The sequence below is a fragment of the Scomber scombrus genome, chromosome 1 (assembly GCF_963691925.1).
Source record: "Scomber scombrus chromosome 1, fScoSco1.1, whole genome shotgun sequence".
NCBI lineage: Eukaryota > Metazoa > Chordata > Actinopteri > Scombriformes > Scombridae > Scomber > Scomber scombrus.
Genome location: NC_084970.1, coordinates 6,280,683 through 6,295,432, shown reverse-complemented (window position 1 = coordinate 6,295,432; position 14,750 = coordinate 6,280,683). Strand labels below are relative to the sequence as shown.

The 14,750-nt window shown below is 38.8% G+C and overlaps 2 protein-coding genes across 3 annotated transcripts; one reads left to right on the top strand and one right to left on the bottom strand.

Annotated features, from left to right (window-relative positions):
- Nucleotides 1-384: 384 nt before the first annotated feature.
- Nucleotides 385-5,197, bottom strand: phospho2 (phosphatase, orphan 2). 2 transcript variants are annotated; one of them, XM_062416268.1, is made up of 4 exons: nt 4,964-5,197; nt 4,622-4,693; nt 3,286-3,380; nt 385-3,116 (listed from the first exon to the last, which is right to left on the bottom strand). In XM_062416268.1, the coding sequence occupies exons 2-4, from the start codon at nt 4,690-4,692 to the stop codon at nt 2,551-2,553; spliced, it is 732 nt and encodes a 243-aa protein (XP_062272252.1). In that variant the 5' UTR covers nt 4,693; nt 4,964-5,197; the 3' UTR covers nt 385-2,550. The 2 variants fall into 2 exon arrangements, with proteins under 2 accessions (XP_062272252.1, XP_062272258.1); XM_062416274.1 differs by lacking the exon at nt 4,964-5,197 and having other exon boundaries at nt 4,622-4,750.
- A 1,362-nt stretch (nt 5,198-6,559) lies between these two features.
- On the top strand, nt 6,560-13,967 carry LOC134000909 (synapse-associated protein 1-like). The gene is made up of 9 exons (XM_062440458.1): nt 6,560-6,877; nt 8,979-9,097; nt 9,338-9,404; nt 11,050-11,123; nt 11,241-11,380; nt 11,550-11,698; nt 12,736-12,785; nt 12,903-13,059; nt 13,174-13,967. The coding sequence occupies exons 1-9, from the start codon at nt 6,676-6,678 to the stop codon at nt 13,302-13,304; spliced, it is 1,089 nt and encodes a 362-aa protein (XP_062296442.1). The 5' UTR covers nt 6,560-6,675; the 3' UTR covers nt 13,305-13,967.
- The last annotated feature ends 783 nt before the right edge of the window (nt 13,968-14,750 follow it).

The following is a 14,750-nucleotide window of genomic DNA, read 5'->3' as shown; positions in this document are numbered from 1 at the left end:
GCTGAGTCTTGGACCATAATACCATGTTAGATCTTAGGCAAGAGCTGTCTCTGTGAGTTGTTGGCCTGCATCCCTGTCCAAATCCTTCTTCAAATCCCTATCTATTTGTGCCAATCTAGTGATACTTACTTGCCGTCAGTGTTGGGAAAGAATAACTTTGCATCTTTACGGGGCCTATCTGAAAAAATAGGGATACATCAGTTGTCGTCAACTTTGCTGCAAATATTTTATCCACTGTTTTTATCTAAAAAACTAAATATTACATTAACCTTACAATATAATGCAGTCGAATACAACACTGCCACAGATTCACAAAGGCACATGAAGTATTGGATAGAACAGTTCATGGAAGAACAAATGGATCCAAGAGGTTTGTGGTTTTAATTGCATCATTAGAATTACAAGATTAGAAATCAACCAACATGCTGGTTCACAAAAAACCCAAAAACAAAACAAAAACACACACACATCCATTAATATTTGATGATGTTCTTGCTTAAGTGGAAAATGGAAACTCAATACTGTTTCTCCAGAGAAGCTTGTGTACTGGCTATGAGAAAAGTCCCAGTGCCATTTCAGTACAACCAGACAATTTTCTTATTTATCTGGATGATATTACTGAGTAAAACCTGAAACCTACTCATACCATTGAGGTTTTCTTAACTCATGTAAAAAACAATAAAACAAAAAAAACGGCTGTAGTTGTAATTCCAAGACATAGCATTGACTACTTGTTCATTTAACTTAAGTAGTTACTTGAGGTTTAATGCACAGAGCTATCTCAGAGTTGATCAGGCTAACTTACTTAAATCTGGTTTAATCAGTCAAGACAGCACAACATGAAACACAAACCTGAGATGGCAATAACATCATAATGGCGAGTGTCACTGATAGAGGGCAGGACATATTATGGACACAACAAAAAATATATACACTCTAAGAATATGGAGGCCCCAAGGGCTCATAAGGAAAAAAGAAAATTGTGGAAATTCCTGCGAATGGATTAATAAAGGAACAGATTGGAAAAACTTGCTCATGGGTTGAACCTAGTGACTTCAGCCCCGCTGGTGGTAAACTACGAGGAGGGTGAAATATGTTACATGACAAAAGATCAATATGTAAAGTGTGGAACTAATAAAGACAAAATCAAACAGTGGGTAATGTGATATTTTGACATTGCACAGTAGGAAAAGCACATATGTAAATAATACAATTAAGAATGGCTGAATTCCATTTAGCTGCTTCATTTTCATTCACACTGTCATGACTTTCTGTTACACTGTTACACACATCATCATTTCAGGAGCACCTGTGTTTTCCTAGTATGACACATTAATACTTCAAAAAAGGACAACAGCAATTCAATATATAAAACTAGTGGTGAGGTTGCAGATTACAACAAACTAGAGACCCCCTACCTCTTTCAAGCGTGTAGGAGAAACTACAGTGGTTGCAAAATACACATAAAGGCTAAAGGCCATTTCAAGAGCCAGTGTTTGGTTTGTCCGTTCTGGGCTATTCTAGAAACAAGGCAGTGCAACATGGCGGGCTCCATGGAGGAGGATCTGCCCCCTATGTAGATATAAAGGGCTCATTCTAAGGTAACAAAAACACAACAATTCTTATTTTCAGGTGATTATACACTAATTAAAACATACTTATGAATATTATATTCAATTTCTGCCAAATCCATTCTGCCAGATGCCACTAATTTCTAACACTGCACCTTTAAATAAGGTGATGAAGTGTGCTCCCTTTGTAGTGTTTTTAGAAGAATGAAAAATGAAAAATACCTGAGGTACCAAACCACTAATTCTACTTTCATACTTTTAAACTACATTTTTCTTTCTCAGGACTAGCTCTTTCCACGGGCTGTCTGACCATGTCAGAAATCAAAGGCAGAGTGAAAATTTTAACAGAGGTGGGAGGGCAATGTCATAGCATTTTAAAAATCCATGTTCCACTTTTTAGCTCACTAATTAACTAATGTCTTAATTGTATTGTTTGTTCATTTATATACTGATATATTGTGTTAAGCAGCGGATCTTTCCCAAAATGTTGCACTATTCTTTGAATGCCCTGCAAGCCTGCTATATACTATTAGTTTTAAAATAAACTATCCCTTAAAGCAACTGAATACTACACAAAATAAATCTTTAGTTGAATTATGATCCAGTGTCCAAACATAAACTGCACATATAAACATTGTTTTTTGGTTTATCTGTTCTCTAATTGGGCTCAGTGGTCTCCATTCATTTTCTCTACCTCTAAATTAAATAACCAAAACTTTGATTATAATGAATGTAAACCTTGTTTGAGGGGATTTTTACTGTTTACATGGGTGAAGATAACATTTCCTTAGACAAATGGCCCATTTTCAAGGATTTATAATCAAAATTGTGCTTAAAAATGATAAATACTTTCTTGATTATACACATATTTTTAAAACAATCAAAGGAGGCATCATGTGCCCGCTACAATGCAGGATTAATATTTTACATAAGAGAAATATTCAAGTTACAACTTCGACATTCATCCATTGAGGCCGGGCTACGACTGCATACTCGCTTTCAGCTCCTCGAGGATTTCTATCCCACTGCTCCAGGCAACGACTCTCGCTCTCAAAGAAGCGCTATCTTGTTGACCCTTGAGCTGGGCCAGCATTTTCTCCAGGGTGTACCCCTTCCTGGGCATCACAACATCATGCCCTCTCAGACAGGAAGTCGGGCAGAGATCATTCCCACCGTCCCCCACATAGAATACCTGACCATACTCCACACCCTGATCAGATTGCTCCGACAGGTACAGCTCCAGGACTTTTTTCTTGCAGAGGTTGACGGGGCATCGCTCGCAGTCATGAGAGTGGTAGCACTGTACCTCCATGTACCCGAGATCATTGAACTTAGCTGGGTTGGTGAACACCTGGTCGACGGCCGCCTGGAGTCCTGCTGCATGGAGGATCCAGTCTATGAACATGGTGTTAGCATCAGAGACGACTATGCAGTCAATGGTGCTTTTATTCTCTGATATGAATGTCAGCAGGTCTCTCATTCCATCTGTGAAGGGGATGGTCTCCATGACACTGCGGACGCTGTCAGGACTGACCTCCTGGTCTCCTGGAGGGACAGATGGAAAAAAGGTCAGAAGACTGAATTAGATACAATTTTAATGTAGCAAATGGCATGTTCAGAGTAACCTATAGTAAAACGTGTCTCTTATATTTCGTCCAACCTTTTTTATGCTTGCATGCATGAATGAGCTAGGAACAGCACTCAGAACTCTCACCTATGTAGTTCATGACTCTTCCCATGAACTCAGTCCAGTGGCCTTTTTTGTAGGAATTCTTCAAAACATCAGGAAGAGTCTGACTTGGAAGACATCTGGAAAGACAGGGGAAAAAAAGATCGACTATGGTGAACAAATTCACCCTATTGACAAATCATGTTCATTAACACATTATATCTGTGGTCCTAAATAGTCTTGCAGAACTCTTATAGAAGCATACATTTTGCAACTGTTCTTTCAGAGGCTGAAGCAGGCTCAGCTAGCAACCATGTCATGGTAGGTCCATGGGAAGGGGGGCTCCAATAAAGGCTGAGGCTAATGTTTGGCGAGAGAAAAACTGGCATGGCCATTTTCAAAGGGGTCCCTTGACCTCTCACCTCAAGATATCATAATGGATATGTGTTCTATGGGTACCCATTAGTCTCCCCTTTACAGACATGCCCACCTCATGCTTATCTCATGCAGGGTTTTTTTTAGCAAAAATCATACAGATTGATGATTTTTGCAAGCAGTATAAATATATAATTTCACCTATTTCAAAAATGATATATTTTAATATTTCTGCATAGTGGATTCCCTGCACTTGGAATCCCTGTCTTGGAATTCCCTGTCTTGGAATTGAATCAATCCGGGCTGACTAGAAAGCTGAGACTCATCATCCCCTTATTAAATTGTAGTGAGAATTGTTTTGAAACTTGACCTAACATATAAAATGCCCTATTGTGCCCTCTAGGATAATCCCAGTATGATGACACAAACTAGAAAACCAAGGGCATTTAGAGGATGTATGGTTTCCTAGGTATAATGACAAGAATGCAATTCTTATAGAAATCTCCAAATGTCCAAGGTTTTTTGATACCAAATCGCAGCATGAATTTTTCTTTGGTTTTCCTCAAGGTCTGTTTTGGAGGAATTTTTGACCATTTTTATCAGTTCTTGAGTGGTCAAAAATGGTTAAATTTTGCACTAAATCTAACAAACAGTACCAACCCAAAAATTGCTGCAACAACTTATTTGCACATGAGAAAAGCCTTTATATACTTCCATCATAATGTTATAAGCCCTTCTAAACATTTGAATAGGCACCTAACCAAAACACAATGTTTATTACAGATTTATGACTAGCAAAACTTGACACACAGTGCTGAGCCACATCTCCAATTAATTTTCAGGTTCCCAGCTTTCAGTTGATGTATACCACTTCTATATGGATTATACTGTTGACCTGCTTTCTCCACCTAAAGATTGCCTGTCCCCCCAAAAAAATATGTTCATGGTAGGAAGTGGAAGATGTATATCCATACTTTAATTGATTCAAGCAGCAAACATCATTTACCTAATCACCCAAGTGTCACTGTTGTCATCCACCACAGTGTGGTCGAAATCAAACACCATCAGAGTCTTCATTCTTCAAATGGGAAAAGAAAAACAAATAACTTTCAAATGAAGCAAACATATGAAACAGGACTTGGCTGGAATACCTGATCTAAAAAGGGAAAGTGAAACACACTTCCTCCTTAAATAAATGTTGCTCAGTCATGTAACGAGCTGGTTTAGTAAACAAAATCATCAATCATTTTCTTGTATGATCTGCTTGATGCATTAAAAACAGCCTCTTCTGTCAAAACAACTTCATGTACTGATTTTATCACAAGACCTCTACGATGTTTCAACTTACTTTCTGTCCACTTGGCAGATCGAAACCTTTCTCTTCACAAGTAAACGACCTACAGCAGCAGCCCGGGTTAATCCACTCAGATTCTGCTCCAACAGCACCGATCAGCCTCAGGAGGAATGACAGGGATTACAGTGACTCCTGCACAAGACTAAACCCCAACTTCATGAAATACAACAAGGTGATCAACTACAAACGGACTTCAGCCTGTCTACAGTCCGTCAACAGTCCACCGGCTCGTTCTTCTTCCTCCTCGTCTTGTTCTTCAAGATGTGCAAAAGTTCTGAGCTCATTACCTCCACCTGCTGGTTTAAGTGCCGCATTTCATAACAATTACAATACATTGCATCAGACGCTCCTATATCAATATAAACATGCTTATTGAGGAATATTTTTATTTTTGAAAAACTGAATTAGTTAGTTATTAATACTTTTTAAATGAATAATCAGAAATTAATGTACTTAGAAGTAGTGTATTTTGGTGATTTAAAAACAAAAAACCAAAACCACTTGAATATACAAGTCAAACTAAGTGAGGGAAAGTACATTTATTCAAGTACTGGACTTAGGTACAATTTTGAGGTACTTGTACTTTATTTGAGTATTTTCATTTAACAGGACTTAATTCTTCCACTACATTTCAGAGGGAAATATTGTACTTTCTACTCCACTACATTTATTTGACAGCTTTAGTTACTTTTCAGATGACATTTTGACACAATGGATAATATAACAAGCTTTTAAAATAAAAGATGAAACCAGTGGTTTCCCAAATGTTTGGCTTCTGAAGTCTTACAATAAGCAGTGTGTAGTCTGCGTCACCTTTCAGATGTCTATGAGTTGTTAACAGCTCATAGTGATTTTTCCCTCTAAATATTTCACATTTCATTTCAATAAATGTTCAAATGATCCAATATTTCATTAAATAGTTCATTATCAATATTTGTTCTTCTTCCTTCTTTATCTGGTGGCCCTTTGGAGGGGTCAGACCCTAGGTTGGGAACCACTGGACTAAACCAGCCAACTGTATATGAAGTAGTTGAAACTAGCTCTACCTCCAGCAGCTACAACAGTAACATGCTGCTCTAACACTGATGCTTCAGTAGGCCTATTGATAATCTAATGATGTCATATATAATAATACATCAGTCATAGGGACCAAACCACTACGTTTACTGTAATACTTTAACTACATCAAGCTCATAATACTTATGTACTTTTACTTCAATACTTTAACTACATCACTCATAATACTTGTGTACTTCTACTGCAATACTTGTAAAGTGACTTGTAAAAGATTCATTTATTTACTTTTATGTATTTTTCATGCAAGAGTTTTACTTGTAATAAAGGCTCTGATTACTTCTTTCACCACTGGTCACATTTCTATGTTGAAATCGGTCCCGTTTTCCCCAAATGGACCTGGTGCACACCTGAAGGCATCATTACACCCTTTTGACCACCAGGCGGCAGTAATTTACATCTACACAGGAGCAACTAGAGAAGACTACCTGTCAGTAGCTGTTACCATCCAGCAGAGGGCAGTAATGCAACACCTATGGATACCAACAGCCATAGAACTCAACAGAAGAATAAGAAACCTGTCTGTGTAGTTCCTATTGGTAGTTCCTGGTAGCACAGTCCAGAAGCACACACTGTACAGACTGTTGTTTTCCTCAGAACTGAAGCTGAACGCTCCTTTTATTTGAGCTAAAATGTTCAGAGGTCTCGGGACGTGGCTGGGTTTGGAGAGCCCGACATACACGAAGACGTGTGATGATCCGGAGCCGCTGAGCGTGGAGCAGGAAGAGAAGGTGGTGGAGGCACAAAACGAGGTAAACAAACAGCAACCAGCTGACCAGGCTGCGGAACCAGAGGCCAGGCAGGACGACTCCGAGCTGGGAAAAGGGCTGGGAGGTGAGAAACAGCTATTTTAACTATAATTATCTCTTATGTCTTAAGCTATTTATAGCGACATAGCTTTATTTAACCGCCAGCTGGGTGATCAGCAAGCTTGCTTCTCAGTGGTTCGATGCTGACCTGTCACTCATCCTGGCTGTAAAATCATTAAAGTCCCCCTCAACTTAAAAAAATCTGTTTGTCTTCTTGTTCCTACAGTTGAATGTTTGAACTTCACTGTGCAGAATGATGTATGTGTGCAGAGTTTGTTTTCACATTTATCTACTGAAAGTGGATCGTTTCTCTGTGCTAATTAAACATCAGATTTTAAGGGGTGGGGCTACTACCAGGATTTGTGACATCAGTAGGCTACTGGTCAGGAAGCTAGTCATGGTCCAATATTCAATTTATACAGCTGTGATGTGGAAATCTTTCAGTGTGGTTTGACTTTTCAGTGAAGTAGACATCTTGTATCCAGCAGCTAAACTTCTGGAATGAAATATATTTGCATGTTTATAGATTATGACATTTTTAATGAGGGAGAAGCAGTAGATCCTATTTTAAGGATTTTAACAAGATAATTTAACCTTTTTTGTGGGGAAAAACCATATCAGACACATTACTATTCAAAATAGAGTCTATCATACATCTTAAAACGTGTCCGGAGGGCATCTTTAAAATTCCCATCATTCCATAACAAATGCTGCTGACGTGGTGTTAAATTGACATGCATAACTTCACTCCTCACGAGGGCTGGGTATTGGTGTTTGATACCTTTTAAAGTATCGACCGAAATAAATCGATATCAAGTAGTATCCAAAGGTTTCCCATCAAACGATACCTGCAATCGATCCTTTTTGCTCCCAGAGCTATTTGTATGGACTTGCTCACATCCAATCAACATAAGTGTTCTTTGATTTAATGTGACATGTTATTGGCCCACGTCCACAGCAACTACAACCCGGCTGTGGTGGCATTTTATGCAATTTAATGCTTCTATTCACATGGTATCGAGTGAAATACTCAATTGGTATCTGTATCACTTTAAGGGTACTTGGATTGGTACTGGTATTGTATTTTTTAAACGGTACACAGCCCTACTCCTCACAGGATTTTTACCTGGAACAATAGAAGTTTAGTTATACTATTTTATTGTTAAGTCAATTATTCAACCAACATGGTCAACTCTATAGTTATGTTGAATTTATTCAAGACTATGGAACCCCTGTATCACCAAAGGATTTCTCATTTGTCTGTTGTGTTGTCTCTTCAGGTTTCATTTCACCTTTTATAGGTTTTAAGGGAAATGGGAATCACTCTGAGATGCAACTGAAACAACTGTTGAGAAAAGTAGTTTTTCATGGAAAACTAAGAATAAATACAAGGCAGTCCATCAGCTTTTACAACCCTCTGCCTTATCAGTATGCCTTATCATATTGGTCCACATTTGTTGGGAAAAAGTTGGGCTGTTGCTCAATTCAAGGGTCAAGTGTTTTGACCAACAAAGTCAAAAAGGGAATTTTTAAAAATGCTTTGGCATACAAAAAAAACTATGGAGTCAATTATATCTAATATCTTCCCTTGCTCTACATTATTTGGAAAGATGTATTGTTTGGATGTACTGAATATGACAGTAATCTCTGCTTAAAGCTCCATTTGATTGATTTGCATACTGTTGCAACCAAATTTTGTGTTCACAAATCCAAATTAAACGAAAAGCCAAACATTTCAGAACTGATATATATGTGATATACCATATCACAGAATACATTTCTTCTATATCTGAATGAAGAACAAAAAAGCTGTTAAAACTCGTACACACTATTTCTTTTTCTTTTATCACTGGTAGGTTTGTAGACACGAGATGCCGTTAACTTGTTGTATACTTGTTTCAATGAAGCTGGTATATTAAAAAAAAAGCTGTTGGATTTCTATTCTGATGATAGGTTTTCCTTTTTCATCCTCTTGAAATTTAACCAAGCTTACGTCTTCAGCTTTGTCACCAGTCCCAGTAACTTGGAGTTTAGGTGTTTGTCCTATGTTGTTGTTTCAGTGCTTTTATTCCCAGTCTCACACTATGATGTTAACAATCTGTTCCTCTTCCTCCTGCTTTTTTAAGACTATATCTTCAGTTTTGCCACCAGTGCCACCAAGAAGATCTCAGACTCAGTGGTAGAGACCGCTCAGACCATCAAGAAGAGTGTGGAAGAGGGGAAAATCGACGGCATCATAGACAAGGCATGTTGCTCTTTTAGCTTGTTTGACAAGTTTGGCAGCAAGTAAAATATGAACCTGGAGTTCATATTTGCATGTCAAAGGCTTTCTGTGTTGTTGCCAAGGACGGCTATTTGCTCAGCTTATAATATCATCCTCATGAAGGCATCTCTTAGAACTGTTGTACCCTAGACCTTTTAACCAAATGATAAACCCTTTCCTCCTTTTTAATGCCCATATGTTTGTCTTGTGCATATTTTACAGACATTTCTAGGAGACTTCCAGAAAGAGCAAGAGAAGTTTGTCCAAGAAAAAAAGTCCAAAAGATCAGGTAGGGAACACATGACTCTTCTTTACAGTAATTTACTTCAATGCATTTTTGTTCTGTTTAAGAGCCCCTCCTGTACAGGGTGACCCAGCCTCCAGTAAAGTCACAAGTCACATATTATGGTTTATAATGGGAAAACACTACTGAGGAATTCAAGTAATTCTTGTTGACAAAATTGCCAAACAGTGGATATAGTTGGAAACATGTTAGTAATATACTGTATAGTAAGCAGAGTATTGACACAGCTTCATTGACTGGATAAAGGATTTGTAGTTGAGATGACTATTATTCCAAATATCTTTCTGTAAACATTGAAATCCATTGCAGTGGCTGTAAATCCAAGCTGACATCAGCCTCCAGTCTCTGTGATGAAGCAAGAGTTTATTTTACATACATTGCTCTACAGGCTGTAAATACATTCAATGCAAAATAAGTTTCAGCCATAAATCTTCAATAACAATAAAATCTGTATTTAGAGTCGATACAACGGAAATTTTAACAATAATAACTTAACAATAAATATTAACTGAAAAGGTAACAGTACACATGCAGCCATCACACTGACTTTAAAGCACTGAAACTGGTCTTTAGTAACAGAAATGCAGGAATAATGTAACACAGTGCACCTGAAAAAAGACTATGAATATGAATATGATGAAGACCGTGTGATTCTTGTCAAATAGTATGATGCTTAATGAACATTTATACATGCGCATGAGAGAAACTTCATGAACAAACTAAAAACCATATAGCTTATTTTTAGACAAATGAACACAACACAACAATGTCCCATCAAGATTCTTATTAAGAGCTTTAGGTAAGTTATTGGCCAGACCATGGCTGCATCTACCATACGGGCTCCACAGAAATAGGACACAAGGCGTGGCCCATTCTCTTGAAGTTGAAAATTGTAGTCAACATCGCATTATCCAATCAGAATAAAATAAAAGGTGTTTGGGAGACATGAGCTTCAGTGCCCAGGGGCCCCTTGGGGTACTAATACAGCCTTGGGCCAGACTATCTCATAATCCCACAAGTTGTTTGTTAATGACATCATCCTCCATTGTTGACTAGTAGCAAGCATTTTTTGTGTGGCCAAGCAATCACATATATTTACTGCAAGCATAATATAGACATGTTCTGCTTTAGAATAAATATAATCTATCTGTCATTCAGGCAATTCACAAGCACTGTTCAGACTCTGTTGAAGAGTTCAGTGTTGTTGCTGTAGAGCTGAGATGATATCATCTGTTCTTGCACCACATCTGGTAGTTATTATACTCTAAGACACTGGCAGTGACCATTGTTTTGCTGCTTGATGTCTCAAATATTAAATTTTTTCTTAAGTTGTGAGGTGGCCTCCCATTGGAAAGTATTTTTAAATTTGACTCTCACAGTCCAAATCATAACACCAACACCAGTTGCAGGTACTGTTGCGTCCACATGGGCAAAATGTTTCATGATATTATCAGTTCATATTACTGACAGACCAGGCAGCTTCTGTTACTACAGATCCAGGTGTGTAATAACACAAGTGACCCTCTGAAGCCCATTTCTGACTGACAGTGTTATGCTCATGTGTGCTTGACAAAGTAGGTTTTTTGCAGCACATGATTGAAAGTGTATGTGTTCTGATGTTTGTGTCTAGAAGTAGCAGTGCCTCCCTGGGTTGGCTACAATGAGGAAGAGACGATCCAGCAGCAGATCCTCGCCCTGTCAGCTGTAAGCAGAAAAATATATTATATTAATGTGTCAACATGCTCGGGACAGCATCATTTCGAAGCGACATACATACACTTCTGAAACGTAGCTCTCTAATAGTATTTTGTTCAATTCTAGGACAAGAGGAACTTCTTGCGAGACCCCCCTGCTGGTGTTCAGTTCCACTTCGACATGGAGCAGATGTATCCTCTGGCTGCAGTGATGCTGGAGGAAGACCAACTCCTCAACCGCATGCGCTTCGACCTGGTCCCCAAACAGTGAGTAACCTGCCACCAACCCTGTGTGTGTGTGTGTGTGTGTGTGTGTGTGTGTGTGTGTGTGTGTGTGTGTGTGTGTGTGTGTTTGGGGGAGTGGGGTTCTTTTTCATGTTAAATCCACATCAGTATTATATTGTAACGTGAATGGCAACGTGTTTGTGTTTGACAGCGTGAAGGAGGAGGTTTTCTGGAGGAATTACTTCTACCGGGTGTCTCTGATCAAGCAGTCGGCTCAGCTCACAGCATTGGCGGCACAACAGCAGCAGGACGGCGAGGACAGAGGGGCCAGTGTTTCACCTGAGGACGAAGTGTTAACAGGTCCCAATGTTAATCCATGCTTCAACTACAGCAGGGATACTATACAGGCTCATCTCACCTGTTACACTCAACTAAGGAGCCACTAGCACTATTGTACTTCCTACCGACTGATCCGTTTATTACTGCACATTTATTTATTTCTACACATATATTGGACATTTATTCATTTCTTTATTTCAGCAAAGATTTAACTGATACAGTGCAGCATTATACATACTCATGTTCAACCCTTTCTTAAAAAACTGTCACATCTATTTGGATTCTTCCCAGAACAGAGCTTTTTTTGATTATGGAGATACAGTCTACACTTATGCTGCTGCCGTTACCACTCAACTATCTATCAACTAACACATTCAACACTGTGAGTTATATTTAAAGGTTGGATGGTCATCAATGACGTCTCAAAGGCATCAGCATACTTGTATTTTCATCTATAAGCACGTGCTATCTAAGTCTGAGATACTTCACGTCCATATTTGACTTCAAAGCTAATAACCACAACACCAGATCACATGGCCATAAACATATCACCTCATTTAAAAACTGTGGAGAATCCATGATGATGCAGATATGAATGTTTTCAAAAGTGTAATTGCTGGACACAAGACATCTCCTACTCCACTGTGAAGTCCATTCTCAGAGTATGTACACTGGAGGCTTTAAGCAAAAGAGATTTTGGACTCAATGAGAATTCCTGACATTTAACAACAGAGATCTCATGTGCTTCCATCTTGTTTGTTTGTTTTTTTGCTTCTTATTAGAGAAATTGAAAGCTTGATTTGTCCAGTCCAGAAGCAGAAAAAACAGTCATACCACAGACTAAAGTTTTGGTATGACTGGAGCTCATGTTGTATTGTCAGGGGTCATCCATAGTGAGGGAGAATCTAGGCAATGAGAAGTAAATCTTCAGTGCTTTTCTTCTGTGTCTTTGCTATTCAACTCGCCCTTGCTTCTAATGTCAGATCATCTCTGATACAAAAACACCACACGGTTATTAACACAGGGAAAACTAACATCACTGTTTTATATCTCTGCAGACAATGTCAGACCAAAAACTCCACCTGTTTTAATAAGCGACATAAAGAAGGTAAGAGTGCTCAAATCACAACGTCTGCGTAGTTTAAAAATTTCCAACCATCTGAATAGAACTTATGAAGAGTAGTACAGTGAGATGCCTTTTCTGAGCTCTCTCTGTGACTCCCAGCCACCTCAGGAAGAAGAAGAGGAGATGTCAACGAGTCCCGGAGTGTCCGAGTTCGTGAGCGACGCTTTCGACTCAACGGCCATCAACCAGGAGGACCTGAGGAAAGAGATGGAGCAGCTGGTGCTGGATAAGAAGGAGAGCCTCCCCTCTCCTGATGGTTGGCTTTATTAGAGTCTATTGATTTTTTTGTTGTAAAAGATCTGCTGTACAGCTCCGCCACCATGAGTTTATACAGATTATAAACTCCATCTTTTCCTCTCCAATACTCTAGAGGACTCAGCCGACTGGGAGAAGGAGCTGCAGCAGGAGCTCCAGGAGTACGAGGTGGTGACCGAGTCAGACAACAAAGACGACCAGTGGGATCAAGAAATCGAGAAGATGCTCCAGGCTGACGAAAGCTAGACAACCACCTGCTTGTCTGTCGGCTTTACAGGCAGTGATCTGGCCCAGAGTGGATGACGAGTGAACAGTGATGCACAAGAGGATTAACTTTACATATCCTCGACTCCAACCCCCTGACTCAGTGCCCAGTGTGTTTACTGTCTTGTAAACTTCCCCCTGTACCTGATGAAGGTGTACATATGGTAGCAGTGAGAGTTTATCACCTCTGCTGGAAACAGGCGTGTTAGTGAAGTGCAATTTAGTTCTTTCTAAGTTAGTTTTGCCTACCTGCTTTCCCTTAACTGTTCTCTTTTTTGACTGGGAAGGGGGAAAGCCGCTAGAGGGCGCTCCAGTACAAGCGTCATGAATTTAATGATGGACGGGGCCTGTTTTTGAAATCATAGATCTGCATTTCCACTGCTGCTCATTGGTGGGTTGTACAGTAAAGGCTTATAGTATAGATATAGCACATTAAAGTCAAATGTAAAGTTCCATTTATGTAAATAAAGAGGATTCTAACACTATACTCTAATTCAAGTCGCATTTCCCTGTCATTACTTCTACCTGTCCTTTTACATTTTGTATCACATTTTCACAAAACTTGTATGTGCATGTCTGCATTACAACTGACATACTGTACATTCTGTTTTTTTCTGTTGTCCTTTAATAAATATTTATCTGTTATCATGGCTGATACATATTATGTTTAAGGTGAACACAAAGGTTTCAAAACGATTGAAAGATTTATTTGAGCAATTCTACACAGCATAAATCCTCTTTATATAGAAGTACTGTACATCACTGTCCTGATATCTTTTGATTCAGTTTCTTAGCTGTCCATTCTTTGAGCTCAAATGAAGACAGTAGTTTGTACAGTAGCACACCATACAGTCTATATTTGCTCTTTATTTACTGACAATATTATATAAACACTCCTTTTGGGGATTTTATGCACGTATTACGTAAGTGTTAAGACAGTTGAGTCTAAGTGAGGTCTACAGAGTTCTACAGACTATCAGTTGTATTTGAGAATAGGAGGTTAGAAGGAGATTACGCCCATGTTGGCCACTTTTTCTTTGTGCTTTCACAGGTGTATTTGTCTTGCGTATCGCATATCGTATTCCATGGAAACAAATAACACCAGCAAATGACCAGACTGACATTGTAGTATATTTATTCACTTGATATGATTGTACTGCTATTTATCTTCTTCAAATACCCAATATTTAAAATGAATTTCTCAAGTACATTTGCATTTGATTATTGATGCAATGATGTTGCATTTTTATACCCCTGTTGACCATCTTTGAAAAGAAGGGCGATTATTTGTCAGTATTGTAAAATGCATAATACCTCTTTAGAGGATTGAACTGAACCTTTATTAAACAAGATGTTGAGACAAGGTGTTCAGGATCAGATATAGAGCTGCAGCCATAGAGCTGCAGTGTGGTATTCATGGGTACCTCA

Coding starts and splice junctions, on each gene's coding strand:
- LOC134000909 (XM_062440458.1), top strand. CDS start 6,676: ATGTTCAGAGGTCTCGGGACGTGGCTGGGTTTGGAGAGCCCGACATAC. Junction 9,405..11,049: donor AAAAAAGTCCAAAAGATCAG/GTAGGGAACACA, acceptor GTTTGTGTCTAG/AAGTAGCAGTGCCTCCCTGG. Junction 11,699..12,735: donor TGAGGACGAAGTGTTAACAG/GTCCCAATGTTA, acceptor ATATCTCTGCAG/ACAATGTCAGACCAAAAACT.
- phospho2 (XM_062416268.1), bottom strand. CDS start 4,692: ATGAAGACTCTGATGGTGTTTGATTTCGACCACACTGTGGTGGATGAC. Junction 3,381..4,621: donor AGTGACACTTGGGTGATTAG/GTAAATGATGTT, acceptor CTGTCTTTCCAG/ATGTCTTCCAAGTCAGACTC. Junction 3,117..3,285: donor AAGAGTCATGAACTACATAG/GTGAGAGTTCTG, acceptor CTGTCCCTCCAG/GAGACCAGGAGGTCAGTCCT.